This window comes from Sphaeramia orbicularis, chromosome 3, assembly GCF_902148855.1.
Source record: "Sphaeramia orbicularis chromosome 3, fSphaOr1.1, whole genome shotgun sequence".
Lineage (NCBI taxonomy): Eukaryota > Metazoa > Chordata > Actinopteri > Kurtiformes > Apogonidae > Sphaeramia > Sphaeramia orbicularis.
In genome coordinates, this window is record NC_043959.1 from 52308461 (window position 1) to 52331048 (window position 22588).

At 34.8% G+C, this 22588-nt stretch overlaps 1 protein-coding gene across 1 annotated transcript in view; it reads right to left on the reverse strand.

Annotated features, from left to right (window-relative positions):
- Positions 1-22588, reverse strand: part of slc22a31 (solute carrier family 22 member 31) — a 39437-nt gene that overhangs the window by 7642 nt on the left and 9207 nt on the right. The window contains exons 2-6 of the mRNA XM_030160112.1: positions 17248-17351; positions 16405-16559; positions 5679-5847; positions 459-604; positions 43-151 (exon numbers count right to left, since the gene is read on the reverse strand). Of these exons, the coding sequence (XP_030015972.1) occupies positions 43-151; positions 459-604; positions 5679-5847; positions 16405-16559; positions 17248-17351 (683 nt within the window). The remainder of the gene's footprint in view (positions 1-42; positions 152-458; positions 605-5678; positions 5848-16404; positions 16560-17247; positions 17352-22588) is intronic.

Genomic DNA, 22588 nt, shown 5'->3' on the forward strand with positions numbered 1-22588 from the left:
AGGAATCGCCACCACTTTCACTGCACAGAGGATGAAACTTACAGAGTGAAGCTGAGGATGAGGCAGTTCTTCCAGATGACATGAGTACGACGCAGCTCCAACACTGAGAAGTACCTGGGCTGGCAGTCGTCACCGTACGCCGAGTCTATCTCTGGAAACACAACAGGAAGTGGATGTAAGTGATGCTTAAACCACGGCTCATACCAGTCCCAACACCATGCAGACTGCAGACGAATTGATTTCTTTCTCTGACAAAGGCCAGTATTCAGCAGGTGAAACAGGCTCTAATGTTATTACGGACTTGTTACGTAACTGTCGCTTTGCTTTCAGGACAAATGACCAAAAAATAAAATCGAATAACTCCTCCAGACAAGACATGCTAACTTTTCTCAATCATACCAGTTCACCCACATGTGTGTGTTGTTTGTTTGTGCAGATATGGAGCTGTGTGTTTGTACCTGACAGCAGGGTTTCACCAGGATAGATTTCATCGCGCAGACACACGCCATTCCTGACGGAGAAATCCTGGAAGCTCTTCTTCACCCGAGAGATCTGAGACGTGGCCAGAAGCCAACGAGGAGACTCAGGAAACACTGACGCACAGCTGAGGAAAACACCAGCAGACAGATATACCTCCAACATTCACACAGGGAACCATTACAGCAATACACATCTATAGATTTAAAACAAACATTCTGAAAAGAAGAAAAACAGAAGAAAAAAGTTAACTTCAAAAGAGACATTCATTCTGACTCACTGACATTTAATTGGCATCAAACAGAGCCTGTGTTTTTATTTATAACGCCTCGGCATCTGAACCACAGATATTTCATATCCCTGGAAAGTCATAATACTTCCAGTGGGTGAGTCTGTTTGTGTCATGAAGGTTGTATTTTCATGCCACTGTTTTGTTTTGATGTGTAGCAGCGTGCAAGTACTTTTACTACAGTACTGCATTTAAGTACACGTGCATCATTCTTAATATTAATTAGACTTGATTAAAAAAAAAAGAAAAAGTACAGTGAATTTCCAGAGTAGTAATACTGGTGTGTGTTGCACAGTGGTGGAATATAACAAAGTACAATGACTCAAGTACAATTTTGGAGCTTTAACCCTTTCATGCATGAATTATGAGAACCTTAACCAACATTTATTTCCTGAGTGTTTTTATTCCTCTTTAGGCATGAAAAAAATGCGATTAAAAATTTTCTTATGAACCTATTTTTCATAGAGTTCCAAAAATGTCAGCGTGACACCATGCGTTTAATTTTTGAAGTAAAGAAACATGGATTTACTGATATATCATGTGAAAACAATGAAATAAAAACCTTTTTAATGCTGCTAATCTGCAGTTTTCTCACATTTTAACATACTCTAATACTAGTTATTATTCACTTCATGGAAATAATACGCAAAAGAAAAAAACTTTTTTTGTTAAAAAAAAAAAGTTAATTGCAGTTTAGTAACAATAACAAGCAATTTTTTTTTTTTTTTTAGTTTAGTTTATTTCGAATATGCAACAAGACAAAGTAATCTTTCTTAGTGTTTAGAAATAAAATGGGTAGTAAGAGCTCATGGAAGAAAACAAAACAAAAAAAAAACATACTTGTACATGACTTCATTTGCACATTCGAAAAGGAGTGGGAGGAAGTCTAATTTATTTAATCCCACCCCTTCAACACTCAAACATGTTACTGCAGATCCGGTTTGTCTAGAACAGCAAAATTACAGTAATGGTATGAATTACAGTGGATGGGATGATGCTTAAGTGTCCACAGTGTCGGCTGATATGGAACTAAAAAAAAAAAAAAAAAATCCATAAATGTACAAGAGAAGAACTTTGAATAACTGTCCACTGTAGTGACCACTATGCATGAAAGGGTTAAATATTTCCTCTTTTTGCTATTTTACACTTCTATTCAGTGGCAAATATTACATTACAGAGTGGGGAAGCAAAATTTACAATGAACATTTAGTTGTTTTTTCTCAGCAGGCACTACGTCAATTGTTTTGAAACCAAACATATATTGATGTCATAATCATACCTAACACTATTATCCATACCTTTTCAGAAACTTTTGCCCATATGAGTAATCAGGAAAGCAAACGTCAAAGAGTGTGTGATTTGCTGAATGCACTCGTCACACCAAAGGAGATTTCAAAAATAGTTGGAGTGTCCATAAAGACTGTTTATAATGTAAAGAAGAGAATGACTATGAGCAAAACTATTACGAGAAAGTCTGGAAGATACTATTAAAGAAGAATGGGAGAAGTTGTCACCCCAATATTTGAGGAACACTTGCGCAAGTTTCAGGAAGCGTGTGAAGGCAGTTATTGAGAAAGAAGGAGGACACATAGAATAAAAACATTTTCTATTATGTAAATGTTCTTGTGGCAAATAAATTCTCATGACTTTCAATAAACTAATTGGTCATACACTGTCTTTCAATCCCTGCCTCAAAATATTGTAAATTTTGCTTCCCCACCCTGTATATTACAAATATTTGGCACTTTTTACATAAAAACATATGCCTACATGATATCTACTGAGCAGAATACAGAGTATCTAAAATGGAAACCATGTTAAAATTCTTTATTTATATATTTATGTGATTAGAATAGAAAGTAGACATTTGGAATACTGACTATTTCTCCTGTTTTTTTTTTTTTTGTTTGTTTGTTTTTAAGCCAACTTACATTTTAGATTTACATTTCTGTGCTTTACATTTTGTTTGATACTCCTTCACATTTACTTACTTGAATTCTGGCCTTTTATTTGTGATATGTTCATATTCATTCGACACTATTATTACTACTATATATATATTATTTCTACTTTTACTAATACTTTACTTTTTGCAAGTCCTGGTTTTACTGGGTTTATTTGTTTTTAGTTATCCAAAAAAAGAAGACTTAAGTACTGAAATTAAAAGTGTTGAATCTTCCATTTCAGACTAATTTACTGCAATTCTTTCTCATTTTAAAACTTTTATTTGCAGCCAAAATACTATTATTTAAAAACACAACATAATCTGTTTTTGATAACATTTGTATTAATGTATGAATTTTCATTTTTAACTAATGTATCCAACACACAGAAAAAGTAAAAAGCATTGTCTCCAAAACATAATTCGGCAGAAAAATACAGTAGCATGAAGCCAAACTTACTTTAATTTCCTATTTCTATTAATATTTCTGCTACTTTCTAATTCTACTGCACTACATCTCAGAGGTAAATAATGTACCTCTAACTCTAATAGATTTATTTAATTACTTAAGTTGCTTGTGGATGTAGTTCAGTAATATGATATGTAATTAACAAATTTATATAATCCACATAAGTGTAGATTAAACTTTACTGATCACCGAGGGGAAATGTACAAGCAGAAGCAAATGAACTACATAAAGAAATTAAATCTTCTTCAGAAATAATTATGCAACTGCCTCTTTTCTGCAGAAATTCAATAAAACAGTTCTGTAACATGATGTTTTTATCGTCTCTTCCAGGGATACTAACTGCCTCTAGATCTGATGTTCTTCATTTCGGTCATTTGTTATTGATTTTTATTGTCACACCAAGGTTTTGTTGTCATTCATGTAAATACAGCTTATTTCGTCATTACATTTTTCATTCATGTGTCTTTTACCTGTTTGTCACATTAATAAAAGAAAATAAAATATACTGTAAAATTTAATCCAATGCTAATACTTTTGTATTTTATGATCCTAAACATTAAAACAAAGTATTTCTACACTATGGTACTGATATTTTTATGTACGTATCAGATCTTAAAGGGGTCATATTTTGCTAAACCTGCTTTTATTAGTCTTTTATTTGTGTATTTGGACCCTAATAGTTCATAAAGTTTGAATTTAAACCCTCCAGGTGCTGCAAAGATATCTTTACATTAATTTTGGCAAAATCGAGTAGATTTCTACAACCTGTTTTAATTCCTGCTCAATTTGTTGCATCTACGTATAACTAGTTATGTCACCACATTTGCACATAAGGTCAAGACTTCCGAACATTTCTCAGAGTACGCCATAATTGTTTGTCAGCAGCAGCGGTTGTAGTCCATACTGAAAATATGTCCAAACTTTGAGCCGATTACTTAAAATGTTCAGTTGTTGGTTGTATTAACGAACACAAATGGCTGAACGGACAGAGCAGCACAGCCAACAACCTGGAGGGGGTGGGGCGTGAAGTGGCTCATTTGCATTTAAAGGGCCAGCGCTCAAAACAACCTTTCTGGTGTCATTACTCAGAAATAGAGTTGAAGATGGACCTGTGGAATTGAATTAATGAAGAACTCAGACCCAAGCATAGCATTTACAGTTTATGTAGACCACAGGGAAATGTTTTAAAATGCGTAATTCCATTTAAAAAAAAAAAAAAAAGCAAAATATCACTCCTTTAACCCTTTCATGCATACTGGTCACTACAGTGGACAGTTATTCTACAGCTGTTCTCTTGTATTTTCATGGATTTTGTTGTTTCGTCTTTTTGCACCTATCTTTATTAAAGTTTAAACACATTACATATCTTTTCTGACATGAATTGGTAACATTGTGTAGATCTCCCCTGAGCATAATAGTAATAGTTTTCACGCAGTTTATCAGTAAATACATGTTTCTTCGCTTCAAAAATTAAACGCATGGTGTCCAGCTGAGTGGACATTTTTGCAACTTCATGAAAAATAGGTTCATGAGAATTTTTTTTTATCATTATTACTTTTTTGTTTTTAAATGTATTTTTTAACATGTATTTATTTATGTATTCATTTTTATTTATTTTTCATAAGAAATTTTTCAATCACATTGTTTTTTCATGATTAAAGAAAAATGAAAACACTCAGGGAAAAAATCTTGATTAGGTTCTCATAATTCGTGCATGAAAGGGTTAAAGCTTATTCCATCTCTGATATATTAAGGGTGTTTGCTCTTTATCCAAATAAAATTCCAGACTTTTTCAAAACTGCTGTTTCTTTCCCCAAGACCTTGACTTCATGTACTTTTATACTTGTGTACCAACTTTTTTGGTTGACGTTGTACCTATTGTGTGTTGTAGAAAAGTTCATTTTAATAAATGTATGAATGAATGAATGCACAATTAGGAGTAAATTGTGTTTTACAGACAGAAACATTTTCAAAACATATGAAAATCACAAAAGTGCATGGATATCACACACACACCGGTTTCACTGGAATCTTTCCAGTACTGACTGGTTAGTGAAATTATATCAAGTTTTTTATATGCTTTCCTCATGTATTTCTTATCTTTGTGCATACTCTAAAATTAGATTATTAGAGAAACTTTCACACATAATTCCAGACTTTTCAAGGTCTGGAAAACCGTGTTTCAAAATGCCATACTTTTTAAGACTTTCAAAACCTGCACAAGCATCCTGAATATAGTTTTTTGTTTTGTTTTGTTTTGTTTTTTTGGGATCTTCACTTCATATCTAAGTGGTTGTTCACATGAAATTTCCACTAGCTTGTATTTATGTCATCATGTGGTTTGATGTGAATGCTGGTGTGGCGGTAGTGGATGTGCACACTGTGTTTTTTTAAATTAAACATGGCCATATGTGACACAGGTACAGTGAGGTCAGCTGTAAAATAATCAAGTGTCCCCTATGACTCCTCTTGTAAACCTTAATTAGAGCTAAACCACTCACCACCAATAGGAAAGCAGCAGGATCAGAGGCAAAGTGGCCACAGCCTGAAGAATGGGCCAATCACGACACAGAACCGCAACGCCCGGCAACAGCAGCTCAGCGAACACAGCGAAGAAACCGCTGATCATAGCAACCATGAGCCGATGAGGAGGGTCACAGAGCTCCAGCCCTGAACAGAGAGCGAAAACAAACAACACCAACACTCAGCTGAAGCAAAACTAACACATTTGTCCGGGACTAATCCATTTCCTGTCAGGACGCTGTTGTCCTACATAAATCTACTGACCCCGCTCTGTGTTGTGTTATTTGTTGATACAATCCTGGTGATAACACGAAGCTTTTAATCAATGTTTGGGTTGAAGACACAGATGAGGTCAGTTCATTTGCATTGGTTCAGAGTGTTCACTATGTAAAACCTTAAAGTAATCTGCCCCTGATGTGTAAAACTGCCAAAATAAACATACAGAAAGATGACAAATTAAAGGAAAAACATGCTGTGAGGGATGAGAAAATGTTTTTATCTTACGGAGTGGGAGAGCCACACATACATTTGAAACCAAAAGTTTACATACACTGTAGAAAAAGAAAGATGGTATTACTTTCTCAACATCTGACATTAAATCAGACCAAACTTGTCTGGTTTTAGGTCAGTTAGGATTACCAAAATTACTTCTCTTTGGTAAATGAGTGAGAATTTTTTAAATATCAGACAAGAAAAAAGATGTGGTCTTAAGATATTTTGATATTTTGCAGTTAATGTAAATTTGTGGTCCCAACTGTACATCATACAGGGTGGGGAAGCAAAATTTACAATGAACATTTAGTTGTTTTTTCTCAGCAGGCACTACGTCAATTGTTTTGAAACCAAACATATATTAATGTCATAATCATAACTAACACTATTATCCATACCTTTTCAGAAACTTTTGCCCATATGAGTAATCAGGAAAGCAAACGTCAAAGAGTGTGTGATTTGCTGAATGCACTCGTCACACCAAAGGAGATTTCAAAAATAGTTGGAGTGTCCATAAAGACTGTTTATAATGTAAAGAAGAGAATGACTATGAGCAAAACTATTACGAGAAAGTCTGGAAGATACTATTAAAGAAGAATGGGAGAAGTTGTCACCCGAATATTTGAGGAACACTTGCGCAAGTTTCAGGAAGCGTGTGAAGGCAGTTATTGAGAAAGAAGGAGGACACATAGAATAAAAACATTTTCTATTATGTAAATTTTCTTATGGCAAATAAATTCTCATGACTTTCAATAAACTAATTGGTCATACACTGTCTTTCAATCCCTGCCTCAAAATATTGTAAATTTTGCTTCCCCACCCTGTATATGGTCCAAATGGTGCCATAAACATTTGTTCCATGTCTTTGATGATGTAAAACATGAAATTCCTCCCATGCCAAACAAAAATTAGTCAACTCTATACAATCTATACAACTTGATGCAATAGATAACAAAACGTGAAGGACATGAGAAAAAAGACAAACAAACAGATACTAACTGCATATCCACTGAGTGAGTGAGTGAATGAGAGGGAGTGAGAGAGAGAGAGAGAGAGAGAGAGAGAGAGAGAGAGAGAGAGAGAGAGAAATGAAAGAAAAGGCAAAGGAATTGGTAACAATAAATAAATAAATAAAAAATTAGTCAGCTCTTAACAATAGAGGTCATCTACATTTACCAGTTTGATGAATCAACTGATCAGTTATTCAAGCACATCCCTACTGTGAATAAAACACCAAATAACTGAATATCTACTATTTTTGTCAGTTTTAAGTTTGTTCTTGTAGAACCAACACTGAGGCATATTGGAATTGTTATAAAGGGATAAAAATGGAACAAAACCTCACCAAGCACACTTTTTTTTGGTTTTACATTCATCATCCATCTGCAGCAATAAAATTTACACAATACCCAAACTGAAACTCAAACCTCATCTTATATAATCTCATATGAGTGGGGTCCAACAGCATAATCACATATTAAAAAAAATAATCTTTTTTTTTTTCTTTTTTTGCCTGTATTATTAATTTTTTGCTTCTTTGAATTTTCATTTCTATATTATTTTGTGCAAAGAAGTCAATTAGTAGCAATCAGGAAGCTTGTACCATTTCCATATTTGGAATAAATCAGTTTTAAAAAATAATAATAAAATCTTACAACACACTAATCAAGTCAATCAAGACAAGTCATAGTCAAGTTATTCATTATTTTTGTAACTTGCTGCTACACATGTGAATTTCCCCATGGTGGGATCTATAAGGTCTTATCTTATTTTAATCAAAGCAGCAAAAACTATGATATGACAACTGAAGCTTCATAAATACTAAACACTACAGCTAATGCATGTTTTTCCCACAGCTATGGATTTATTGCTCAGATTTGACCTGCATGTGTAAAAGAATATTAATAAAAACACTGCATGCAGCACACTGTTGGCCTTAGCGTTTATAGTATCATTAACAAATTGATGAACAGTGGAAACTATCTAATACTGTATATGAGCAGACAATAACATGGATGAAAGAAGATGAAGATAAAGAGAGAAATTTTCCACCCAGCAGCACAAAAATGCAATGAATCTGGATCTAAAGTGATTGATGCGACTGTTCAGACTGAGGCCGTGCTGCAAAAACTCCCATCTGATGTATCGGATTTAAGATCGCAAATGAAAGTAGCCAAAATCATAATGGAAAAGATCTGATTCCATGAGTTATGGAATGTTCACGCTGCCATGAAAAAACACATTCAAGTCATTTATGAGTGAAACCTCGGACCTGGGCCTCTTTTACCTGCATCATATACTGTACGTAGTCTGCAGTGACGTGCAGTCAGAGGAGGCAGAGCCTCCCTTGTCAATCTTGAAAAGAAAAAAAAACTTGACTATAAAATATAATAAATGTTGATAGTTGTCAGCTGGTATGTCCTATAAACTCATTTTCCATTCGAATCCAATATTGTTATTATTATTTTTTTTTTTTTTTTTTGTTAATTAGAATAGCAGAATTTCCGCATGCTCCGTTCAAATACAGGGAGGAGATGCGCCTTGAGGCAGCGCTGTGCTGTGCCTCCAGGAGAACTGTCTCCTCCCCTCATGAACTCTGCTGGTACCAGATGAAAATATTGTGTCGCTGTCCCTCTGTATATCGCAGTTAAAAGGCTTTCAAACACTCTGATTATATTCTCTATCCTTCCATAATCTGCATAACGTATGGAATGTATTTCTGTAATGTGTTTAGGCTCGCAGATTAATCATAAAACCGCAGTGAAAAAGTCACTAGGGGAGGCAAACAGTACCCCTGCCTCATGATAGATGGCGCCTGTGAGTCCACAGATTCATGCGCTTATAATCTTCTTCGTTCTTTTTTATACACTTTAATTCACCTCATCAAAAATGGAGGATTACATTTCTGAGCTGAGAATGGATGGATTTCATGTACAAATAAAGGTAAGACCATAAACTTTTTTTATTTTTAGTTTGAAATGGCTCTTTTTGAAGGTTTCCTGTTGAGTTCCTGCCAGTCTACCTATGCTGACTTGATGCAGAGCCCATATACCCAGGCCATTCCTTTGGCTCACTCTCTGTATTCCAGTTTCTCAGGCCACCATATATTTGTAGATCTGGCTCTGAAAGAGTCAGTACCTCCCCAGCCATGAACCCCACTGCACGTCACTGGTAGTCTGAGATCCACTCCCTTTTACTTACTTTACACTTAATCTGCCCTGTCCACACTAATGCTGATATACTGCAAAACAGGGAGTTTTCCTCTATGTTTGGGGGATCTTATTCACATGTAAATGCCATTTTAGGTCACAAAAACATCAAATGTAGGTGTATAAATCAGTGTTTGACCTGCAGTAGGTAGAGGTCAGCATGGATATTTTTGGGTGGGGCGTTAAATCCACATTATGTAAAGAATACACTTCAACAATCTGAAAGAACACTTATGGCAACTTTAGTTTATAACTGATTTGTTGTTGCTGCTCACATTCATGACAGATTAAAGCCTCCGTGTCTGTATTATCCACAATTTACACACTTTAATGTACAATAGAAACAATAGTTAGCGTTTGTACCAGTTTTTCTTACTTTCTGCATTGATATTTTGTAAAATGAAGATAAGGTGGGAACAAAAACAAAAAAAAAAATAGGAAGAATAAACTGTATCTGTTTAGAAAAATTCCTTTGTTAGTGTTGAGAGGGCATTAGACTGTGTAACACCAGCTTTTTTTTAACCTAAACTCAAAGCTCTGTTACATATTTTCTGTGAAACATAACCACACAAATGGAAAATGGAAACCTCCTGTAATTAACAATGGGGGCATTTCAATAACTGGTTTTCAAGGGACCCACTTCCCACCATGGTTGATTTTTAACAGGTCATTCCATTGACCTATGCCAGGGGTTCTCCAAGTGGGGTACATGTACCCCCTTGAGGGTACTTGAAATTTCTTGGGAAAAACACATTAAATAAGTCATCATGTACTGAATACAAAATAAATCATGAGAATTAATGCTGGAAGCTAAAACACAATAAATACATTCCTATAATAGTTGTATTCTTAATCATCTTGTTGAAGCTTTGGTAACATTTTAAGAACTTTATATTATTCAAAATGAGTTTGAGTATTTAAGTCAATATTTTTTGTTGATGACAAGGTTAGTATCGTTAACGAAAACTAACGAAATGACGAAAACTAGAATTGAAAAAACATTTTCGTTAACTGAAATAAATAAAAATTATAATTAAAAGAAAAAACGATAACTAACTGAAACTGTATTGTGAGATTATGAAACTAACTAAAACGTATAAAAATTATGGATAAAATTCCCTTCGTTTTTGTCTTTTTCAATGTCGGACTAATATGAAATTGATTTATTTCGCTCGAGCAATTTTAGCTAGCGGCACTTCACGGTCCGTCACTTCTTGTCACTTGACGTTGTTACCATGGCAACATGGAGACTAAAGTTGGGAAAAACCAGCAGAGTCCTGTACAGGATTTATTTGAATATGATGGCAAGGAAGATAAAAGATATGAAAAAAACTACAACTAATACTAAAACTAAGCATTTAGAATAAAACAAAAACTAATAAAAACTAGCAAACCTCCTCTAAAAACTAATTAAAACGAACTGAATTAGAGAAAAAAAAAGTCAAAACTAAATCAAACTGAACTAAAATGAAAAATACAAAACTATTATAACCTTGGTTGATGAAAGGTTCATTTATTAATTAATGACCAATCAATGAAAGAGGGCACTTTTCAGTTTATATCTTGCACAGAAAAATTTACTTAAAATTTTGTGTGCAAAAACTTTAAACTTTTTTTTTTTATTTTTTATATATTACAGTTAAATATATGCTGTTTGTTTTCAAAGTTTTAAAAAATATAAACAGACACTTTTGGCACAGGAACAAATTTTGCCTCATTTTTTTTCAATCAAAAATGCTGATGAGAGACTTGGGGGTACTTGGCTAAAAAAGTATTTTTCAGGGGGTACTCCACTGTAAAAAGTTTGAGAACCCCAGACCTACGCCTACCCCAGTTTGTTTCTACCTCTTTTGCACCTTGTTTTACTAGCTCATACCAAACCCTGGATATTATCAGGAAATGAGCAAATACAGGAAGAAAGAGGTCATATGAAGCTCTAGGGAGGTAAAATACATTTTTAGTGATGTAAACCAAGGCTGCTGAACTTTAACCTCGCTCCGGGAACCTTGATCTTCTTTCCATGTCTTTCCTGCGAGGGGGGTAAAAAGGAAAATGAGGAGCTCACTTCCTGCTCACTTCCTCGCCTGCAGCTCTGTCCTGCTATTGTTCTGACTCTCTATGGAGAAACTATGCTAGCAGGACATCACTGAGGAACATTTCTCTCAGGCCCAACCCAACATTAGTGTAACCTAAAAAAAAAAAAAAAAAAAAAAAAAATCTGGACTTAATCTAGACCTGACCTCCCTGGAATGTGGGAGTATGTTTAAAACAGAATATGTAACTCAGATGGTGCTGCTTTAACACGACCTAGTACCACCTCCTCCCATGGCCAGCAGGAATGCATTCTTTTCCTCAAATGTTTAATTACATTCCCACGCAGGCTTCACTCTTGTTTTCCACGCTCAAAGAAAGAAAACACGCCGTTACTACAAATCCATACGAAGTCGAGGCGTCTCATTATAGACAGAGTAAGGCTTACAGTACCGGGTTGAAGATTAGTGTCAGAGTTTGTAAACTGAGACGTAAAAGCGAAGGGGAACACCAACCAGCTGTCTGCTGTCAGTCAGACCTCAACACAACGCTTCAGTTTGTCATCAGCCACATTCCTGCCGTTTACTGCCCTACCATTAGTCAACGTCACGCAAAGGGAAAAAGGAACTTGACACAGCTTGACTCATTCCATCAACTTTTTCTGCATCACTTCATTTATCAACCGGCAACCTGCTGTTCAGCGTACAGAATAAACTAGTGATGGGGACGAGACCACCTATGTTGAGGCTAAGTCAAGACCAAGACCATAAAAACACTTTCTTTTTCATAACCAAGATTTAACCCTTTCATGCACGAATTATGAGAACCTTAATGGGTCAAAACACAGTGATGTCCCATCAGAGAGCAAATTTTAATTGATTGCTATTCCAACATTTATTTCAATATAACGTAGCTCTTCTTTTGGATGATCCCTTATGGTCCTACTAAATTAAAAATGAATGTAAAAGTAAAAATGTGGGTCGAATTGTCTCTAAAATGTCCCATCAGAGAGATTTTGAATACCGTTTTTTGACCCTAATCAAGATATTTTTCCTGAGTGTTTTTATTCCTCTGTAGGCATGAAAAAACTATGCGATTGAAAAAATTTTTATGAACCTATTTTTCATGGAGTTACAAAAATATCCACTCAGTTGGACATCATGCATTTCATTTTTGAAGCAAAGAAACATGTATTTACTGATACACTGTGTGAAAACTTTGAAATTATTTCTTTTAATGCTGCTAATCTGTTGTTTTGTCACATTTTAACATACTCTAATATTAGTTATCACTCACTTTATGGAGATAATATGAAAAAAACCTTTTTGTTTAAGAAAAATGGTTAATTACAGTCTATTAACAATAACAAGCAATTGATTGACACTCACACATGTTAGTGTAGATCAGATTTATCAAGAACAGCAAAGTTACAGTAATGGTATGAATTGCAGTGTGTGAGATGATGCATAAGCGTCCACTGTGTTGGCTGATATGGAACTGAAACAATAAAATCCATGAATATACAAGAGAACAGCTGTAGAATAACTGTCCACTGTAGTGACCACTATGCATGAAAGGGTTAATATCACCCCAGTTAATAATCATCTGTTAGGCCTACAGACTAAGCTAGAGTGGTAATTGTTTACAGGAGCAGTCTGGCACACTCTTGTCTACTTAACTCAGGGGTGTCCAGTCCTGGTCCTCGAGGGCCGGTATCCGGTATGTTTTAGATATTTCCCTCTTCCAGCCACACCTGGTTCAATTAATGATCAGCTCATCACCATGCTCTGCAGAAGCCTGATAACGATGTAATGGTTTCCAGGTGTGATAGAAGGGAAGAGGGAAATATCTAAAACATGTGGGATACCAGCCCTCAAGGACCGGATTTGAATACCCCTGTTTTAGATGTTTCCCTCTTCTAGCACACCTGACGGTCATTATCAGGCTTCTGCAGAGCTTGGTGATAGGCTTATCATTTGAATCAGGTGTGTTGGAAGAGGGATACATCTAAACCAGTGGTTCTTAACCTGGGTTTGATCAAACCCTAGGGGTTCGGTGAGTCAGTCTCAGGGGTTCGGCGGAGGTCAAGACACACACTCGACTCATTAGTCAGGTGTGTGTGTCGGGCTAGGTCCATGTATGTAAACAAACGGCTTCGGAGACTCTTTCTCTGATTGACATCCAATATACGCGGTGTATTGTTGTTGCTTATAGCACTACAACACATCCGGAAGTGTTTATAATCTCTTCCATTCGTCTGACGATGAATTATTTGAGTATTTTCCACATCGTTGTTATGACTTTTGCTGTTAACCACGGAGGCAGCCATGTGTAGCGTTTGTTTACATTTTTCGGTCACCGCACTGGTCAGTTACAATCATGTGACGATCAACGCACCGTCGCGGATGGAGAAATCGTATTACGCTAAAGCCGAGCTAGTGCCATAATAAAACAACGATCACAAAAATACTGAAGGAGTATAACGAGAACTTTTTTTTTTATACACTACATGCAATTATCTTTTTTTTTTATGTCAAAATTGCGTGGTTCGGAAAGTTCGGAGCGAGATGGAATTTGGTGCGCTCAGTAGAAGGGTTCGGTGAATGCGCATATGAAACTGGTGGGGTTCAGTACCTCCAACAAAGTTAAGAACCACTGATCTAAACCATGCAGGATACCGCCCCTCAAGGACCAGGGTTGGACACCCCTGACTTAACCTCTTCATATGGACTTTTTACTATCATTTAAAAAATCCCTACCATATACATACTTCATCTTCTGCCAACTTTCCAAAACTGCTTCAGCAGCACTGCTCTGTCATCAACATATTAAGCCCACCCTGATTTGGAATCATAGTTAGGACCTGTAGAGGGAATTCAAATTTGCTAGTGGTATGTCTAGATTAGTAGGCTACTTTACAACATTTTTCCAATATTTCCAAAATTTAATAATTTGACAATACACTAGAACATAATATTTAATATCTTTTAAAACTTAAAAGGAATCTTTGCATTGCACCATGGGATGTACTTTTCAAATAATGCCTGTCAACTTTCCATATGGTTTTTTTAGTATTTAAATTCGTTTATAATGATGGATAATTGGATTTTTTGTTCGAGGACTCGCTTTGAAATTATGTGTCCTTCTCCTCCCACTGTGGTCTGAGACCGAATCAAGACTGAGTCCTTGGAGGGTCAAATCCAAGACGAGACCGAGAAAGCAGAAAATGGTCTCGAGATCGGACTCGAGTACTACAACACTAGAATAAACCTCATAAAGATTCAAAAATTCTGAAGTTCTGTGTTGAAATATGTTTCCCAGATTACATCTTGTCTGATACCTGCGTGTCCTAAATTATGTAGACTGGGCATTTATCCTGTAAACTGCTCTTTATCTGCTAAAGAAAGAAAAATGGTTGATTTATGTTTATTACAAGCTAAGCGGTGTATCGCTTTGTGTTGGAAAAATATTGGTCGCCCCTCTTTTGACTTCTGGTTAAATAATTTAACCTCAAGTTTGGCTCTTGAGAAACTGACATATACGGTGAAAAAGAGAACTTCGGAATTCTATAACATTTGGAAGATGTTTTTGGATTTAATTAAGAGTGGTGATAATGAAGGGGTAGAGAGTAAGTGACAATTTGGGACATTTTGTTTGATGTGGGAATGTACATGTATAGTATTATTTCAACTCTATACCTAAGTTTTATTTATTATGTTATTTAATCAGCTGTTTCTATGTAATGGTGTCAGATAAATGTTTGTCACATCTTTCTGAGACTTATTTATTTTCATTTTATGTATCTATTTTGCTTTATTTATATATATTTATTTTCATTTATTCATTTATTTATTTATATATTTATTTTTTCTCTGCCATGTTCAAGATGTTCATGATGTTTAAAGTTTTGTATGAATGAAAAATAATAAATAAATGTTTTTAAAAAAGAATAAACCTCATAAAAATCTACATTTAACATCAGACATGAGATTATTTTTCTCTACACATGCACCTCTAGTATGTATAGGCTCAAGCTAAAATTACACAAACCTCACTTCTTACTTCCTGACTCACATCAGAAATAAAATTACTCCATCTGCCTCCATTTGTTTGTGTTTCCAGAAGTAAAGATAAGATGGCAACATTAAGATTAGACAGTGTGCAGGGGTTTCTAATTTGATTCATCTCATCACTGACTGATAAGATAGTGTATCTCAGTAGGTAGACAGGCATATACTGGACCTTTTTGCACAGCGTTTATTTCATCTTGTGATTTTATTTTCTTGCGCTTTTTCACAGTGACTGAGAAAGTTCTGCAACCAGCATGACAGCATGTAACTCGTACCTTATTTTCACAGGGCCACAGTTTATTACATTAACATTGCATAACATTTACATAACATTAGCTCTACTGGGAGACGAACAGACATTATATATGGGAAAGTACGGCTGAAGAGGAGCACCAAATATGGTATATGGTAAATCTAGAATAATGTTAATGCCAATATTAACACCATGGTTTGGAAAAGGGGACTTTGTTTCGCTAATGACATTTTGACATAATAAACAGCAGCGTGGCTTAGACTGAGCTATTAGTATAATACGTAATGTAAATAATGTTCCACTATTCTGCTTTTTTCTGCCTGTTATTATCTTCATAATGTATCTGATTTGTGTCTGTGTTGCATTTCCATGTAATTTTTCAAGTTGTTAATATCAACATCAATTTATCTGACTGTGTTTTAACAAAAACTTGACACTCGGATAAACACGGTGCCATTAAATGTCTCACAATGGAGGCAAAGGAAAGTGTTCCCTAGAATAAACACACAAGGGAGTTGTTGAGAGTGAAGGGCCAAGTTTGTTTTAATTCCAATCCATCGGAGAAGCCGATTCCTGAATAAGGTTGCGTGAAGCTTGGCGGTAAGGTAAGAAGTGGGACAACGCTCAAATATGTGTACGAGATACTCACTGGCAATATAAGATGACACAAACACTCCAGCGAGCATGGCGCCTTGAGAGAGTCGCAGTAACAGGAACACCACGGCGCTGTTGGACAGACACACGGCGACTCCGAACAGACTGGACAGACAGAGGGACAGCAGGAAGACCCGCCGACGACCCCACCTGATGCATACGCACAGTAAGCACGACATTATGAAAAGATGACAAAAAAGGACTCAAAGTAGGGCTGCACGATTAATTGATTTTAAATCGAAAACAGATTTTTTAATGAATTTAATTTTAATTTTTAATTTTTTTTTTTTTTTTTTTTTTAAGGACAATTTTTAAAAACAGGAAACTGTCAAATCGATTTCATCTTACTTGCTAAATTTTTCATTCACAAATGTACGTTCTGGAACACAAAACCAAATATTATTTATTTTTTTTTAAAGATGTTGAACTTTATTTAAAGCTGTTAGATAAATCTGGAAACAAAAAGGCTATAAAAAACCATCAGTATTTGCTCTGATGACATTTTATTGTAGTGTATTCCCCCTGGCAAACTTATGTTATTTTCTTGTTGTATACATAGTTTGTATACTCTACTTCATTCAATACAGATTTAATGAAGAAAAAAAAAAAACTTCTGTGGGTTCATCAAGTGATACCATCACAGATTTGAGGTCTGAGCAGTGGCTTGCATTGCGGGCTGCTCACAAAAACGACATGCTGACTTCTGTTGTCTTTTGTAGTTTTACCCAAAAATTGAAAATCGAAAATCGAGTTTTTATGGGAAAAAATTGGGATTTTATTTTTTGCCAAAATCGTGCAGCCCTAACTCAAAGGATACTCAAATAGAACAAACTCTTACCAGTCGCATAGCGTACCGAGGAAGATGTATCCCAGAATCCATCCTGTCATGAAGCAGATGTGCTGCAGAGGGATTTTCCAGTAGTTGCTGCAAACAAGGTTCCACTGTGAAGACAAACAGACAGGAATTAAATAAAATGATGATGATAATGACCACTACACCCCTCTGCATTATGTGCTCAAAGATAAAAACTGGAGACAGCTATGGAGTGTATATCTGAGTAATAAGGTTAGACGGCATGAGGTGAAGGAAAAACTCCACAACTGAAAACATAAATATTGTTTTTTAACATTATTTTTATTAAATATACTATTTGTCTTTTCTTCAGACAAGGTATAGTTTTTAGATGTGACCTGCTTTTTTTATTATCCAAAAAGACAAAAAAACTATTTCACAGGGAGTTACTGGCAAACCAAAGGTGCTCGTGGAGACGGCATGAACCATTAGAAAAAGACAAAAATCCAGACACTCACTTGGTTAGAACATTTAAAAAGCCTTTATTTCATTTGGGTCTGTAGATTCATACATAGCGGCTGAAGAAGGCGCATGCCGACACGTGTTGGTGTGTTTTTAAAGGAGTGATATTTTGGTTTTTGCAATGGAATTATGCATTTTCAAACATTTCCCTGTGGTCTACATAAACTGTAAATGCTCTGCTTGGGTCTGAATTCTTCATTAATTCAACTCCACAGGTCCATGTTCAATAATATTTCTGAGTAATGACACCAGAAAAGTGGTTTGGAGCGCTGGCCCTTTAAATGCACATGAGTCACTTCACACCCCACCCCCTCCATGCTGCTCTGTCCTGTTCAGCCACTTGTGTTTGCTATTACAACCAACAGCTGAACATTTTAGGTAATCGACTCAAAGTTTGGACATATTTTCAGTATGGATTACAACCGCTGCTGCTGATAAACAATTATGGTGAGAAATGTCCGTCAGAAATCTTGAGCTTATATGTGCGAGTGTCGTGACATAACTAATTAGAGTTGTAGCAAATTAAGAAGGAATTGAAATAGGTTGTAGAAATCCACTTGATTTTTGCCACAATTAATATAAAGATAGCTTTGCAGCACCTGGAGGGTTCACATTCAAACTTTATGAACTATTAGGGTCCAAATACACAAGTAAAAGTACCAAAGACTAATAAAAGTGGGTTTAGCAAAATATGACCAATTTAACCCTTTCATGCATAGTGGTCACTACAGTGGACAGCTATTCTACAGCTGTTCTCTTATTGTATTTTCAAGGATTTTATTATTTTAGTTCCATATCAGCCAACACAGTGGACACTTAAGCATCATCCCATACACTGCAATTCATACCATTACTGTAACTTTTCTGTTGTTGATAAACATGATCTGCGGTGACATGTTTAAGTGTAAATCAAGTACTTGTTATTGTTGTTAGACAGTTTTTTGGGTTTTTTTTTTTTTTTTTTTTTTGCATATAATCGCCATAAAGTGAGTAATAACTAGTATTAGAGTTTGTTAAAATGTGACAAGACATCAGATTAACAATATTTTAAAAATGATTCCATAGTTTTCACACAGTGTATCGGTAAATACGTTTCTTTGCTTCAAAAATTAAACACATGGTGTCCAGCTGAGTAAACATTTTTGCAACTCCATGAAAAATCGGTTCATAAAAAACAATTTCAATCACTTTTTTTTTTTCATGCCTAAAGAGGAATAAAACACTCAGGAAAAAAAAAAATCTCAATCAGGGTTCTCATAATTCATACATGAAAGGGTTAAATCAATTTCTTACTATTGTTTTTAAACTACAATCAACATTTGGGTTTTTTTAAACAGGTTTTTTTTTTTTTTTTTTTTGCATATTATCTCAATGAAGTGAGTAGTGACTATTAGAGTATGTTAAAATGTGAGAAAACAGCAGATTAGCAGCACTAAAAATGTTTTTATTTCATAGTTTTCACACAATATATTAGTAAATACATGTTATCAAGCTGAGTGGACATTTTTGGAACTCGGTGAAAAACAGGTTCACAAAAAAATTTTCAATTGCATTGTTTCTTTTTCATGCCTAAAGAGGAATAAAAACAGGAAATAAATCTTAAGGTTCTCATAATTCATGCATGAAAGGGTTAACTCCAGCCCCTATGAATGAATCTACAGGCTCACATGAATTAAAGGCTTTTTAAATGTTCTAATCAAGTGAATGCCTGGAGTTTCGTCTAATTCCAATTACTTTTATTATTGGCACATATAACAAGAAAGCACAATTACATGTATTGAACAAACAAATCAAAACAATCCCACTTCCACCCCTATTCTGTTTCATTTCTTGGCTGGGGATCAGGTTAGTAAATCATATTCTATTTTATTCTATTTATCTATTCTATTTTAGTTGATTAAATGAGGACATTTCTGTTGAACTGAACACTGCAGAGGGTTACTGTTGACATGTTATACTTCTATCATACATGTCATGTCTGTTCTTGCTATGTACGCAATGAAAGGGTCCCAGATCTGATGAAAATTATATTGTTGATGTTTTATTGTACAAGTAATTTTCTCTAAAGGGAGAGTTGTAGATAACTCCGATAGCCATCTACTCTTGGTCTTTTAATGTTTCTCCATGACAGGGCTATTACTCTTTTGCCAGTAATAAGCTTAAATCTAACAATATTTGATTTTTTTTTTTTTTTATCTTTGAATTACCAGGATATAAACCCAATATAAACAGCTGTGGTACTAAAGAGAATAGTAGAATATCTTAGACTTTTAGACAAACTTTATTGATCCACAAGGGAAATTACTTGGTCAAAATAGCTCAGTTGCATAAAAACACTCTTAAAAAAGCACTAGCAAAAAAAGGAAGAAAAAAAAGCAAAGTGTGAAGAGATAAAAGTAATAAATTGCATAAATAGAATACAGTAATAAAGCAGAAAAAAATACAAGATTTGTATATGTACAAATCTACAGGAAATGGAAGTAAACATACACTATATACATAATAAATATACACACATTATGTTTGTATATATTATGTATACACTATATACATTTACATATACATCTTGGATATATTGTTTCATTTCTTGCCAGAATTTTTGTACTTCCCTACACTGAAAACACAAATATTTGATTATATTTTTAAACTGTCCAGAATTGTCAAGAAGAGATGATTCAGCCTCTAAAAAACATCACACAGATTTAGTAAACAGCTGTCAGTTCACCACTGACAGCAGCTCACATTTATATCAATGTTCTCAAAAACCAGAAGTATTTCCTTTTTTTTCCAGTGCCAGTTTCATTTTAACGCAGCTGGATGACGCATTTTAACCAGGAGATTTCTGTGAGCGAGCAGGAATGTAGATCATGTCATCTATAACTGAGTTAAGATGTCTGCTGATTCCCTTATTACATTACAACAAAGACCAACTCAAAGAAGAGCTCTGCATCGGCTTATTCCAGCTCTGAGCCTGTAAAGAAGATCTTCTCCCTCTTTTCATATCCTTCCAGCTTCTACACTTATTCTAGTAGTAGTTACATTTTATAGACTTTTAGACTTTAAGCATTTGTTATCTGGACAATACAGTCACTGAAAAAAATATTAGACCACCCCTTGTTTTCTTTAACCCTTTCATGCATGAATTATGAGAACCTTAGTCAAAAAATTTTTCTTGAGGGATTTTATTCCTCTTTAGGTATGAAAAAAACCCCAATGCAATTGATATTTTTTATGACCCTATTTGTCATGGAGTTACAAAAACATCCACTCAACTGGACACCATGCATTTAATTTTTGAAGCAAAGAAACCTGCATTTAAAACCCATCATCAGAAAGTGATAAACTGTGTGAAAACTATGAAATATAAACATTTTTAATGCTGCTAATGCTCACATTTTAACATACTCTAATACTAGTTATTACTCAATTCATGGAGATAATATGCAAAAAAAAAAAACTTTTTGTTTAAGAAAACTGTTAATTACAGTCTAATAACAATTAGCAATTAATTTACACTAAAATATGTTTGTGCAGATCAGGTTGATCAAGAACAACAAACAGTAAGAACAGTAACTGTACAAATTCCATTGTTTAGGATGATGCATAAGCGTCCACTGTGTTGGCTGATATCCAACTAAAACAACTAAACCCATGAATATACAAGAGAACAGCTGTAGAGTAACTGTCCACTGGAGTGACCACTATGCATGAAAGGGTTAATTTCTTGTCCATTTTAATGCCTGGTACAACTAAAAGTACATTTGTTTGGACAAATACAATGATAACAACACAAATAGCTCATAAGAGTTTAATTTCAGAGCTGATATCTATCCATTTTCCATGTTTTCTTCATAATAACCAAAATCACTTCAGTTCTTACATCAATATCTATGGCACTGTACTGACAAAAACAGTGCTTTTAGGCATTCCATGTTTTCTTTTCTGTCTGTTTTAGTCACATGATACACACAGGAGTTAGTACTTGATTGCATAACCATTTTTTTTTATGACTTTTGATGGTCTAATAATTTTTTCTGCGACTGTATAATCTAATTCTGAATGAAATTTATGAAAATTATGAATGAAATTTATGAAAAATATATTAATAATAAACATCCTGGCTAAAAAAGTCCCTATCTACATTTAACTAACTTCTTCCACTGGATAATGACTCTAGTGAGTAACAGATTTCAACAATAACATGTCCTTCAACTCTAACTGATGGAATGAGAAGCTTCTCATTTCTTAAACAACCATCAACCTGATAGAAATCATAAACATTGGACAATGTCAGGGGTCACTGGGTTCATTTTGAAGGAGTGGTTCAGGGAGCATGAGACAACATTTTCACACATGGATTGGAGACCAGAATCCAGACTTGAACCGCACTGAGAATCTTTGGGATGTGACTTAAACTTCATGCTGCTCCTTTTTGAATAGTCTACTTTCTTTTTATACAATTCATTTGTAGTTTGATTTTATTGCAATATTCAAAATAAATAAATAAACAAACAAACTTTACACAGTGGTCTGACTCTCCCATCATCAATACAAGATCTTGACTGAAAGTTAATGCAAGTCTGGATGGAAATACATGTAGTGATGCTGCATAAGTGTTGTGTGATGTCACAGTTTATGTGTTCCATAATCAAAGCTAAAGGCAGGTCAAAAAATAATGTGGGACTTTTTTTTTTTTGCTCTGCAGTGTACTTTGTGAAAAAAACAAACAAACATAAAAATCATGTGTACTTTCTTTAATATCATGGTCAAAGTTTGGATATAATAATATAATGAGCACATGTCTACTACAGAGTTAATTTTATCTAGTCTTAATACAGTAAAATATGGTTTGTAGGACTTTTTT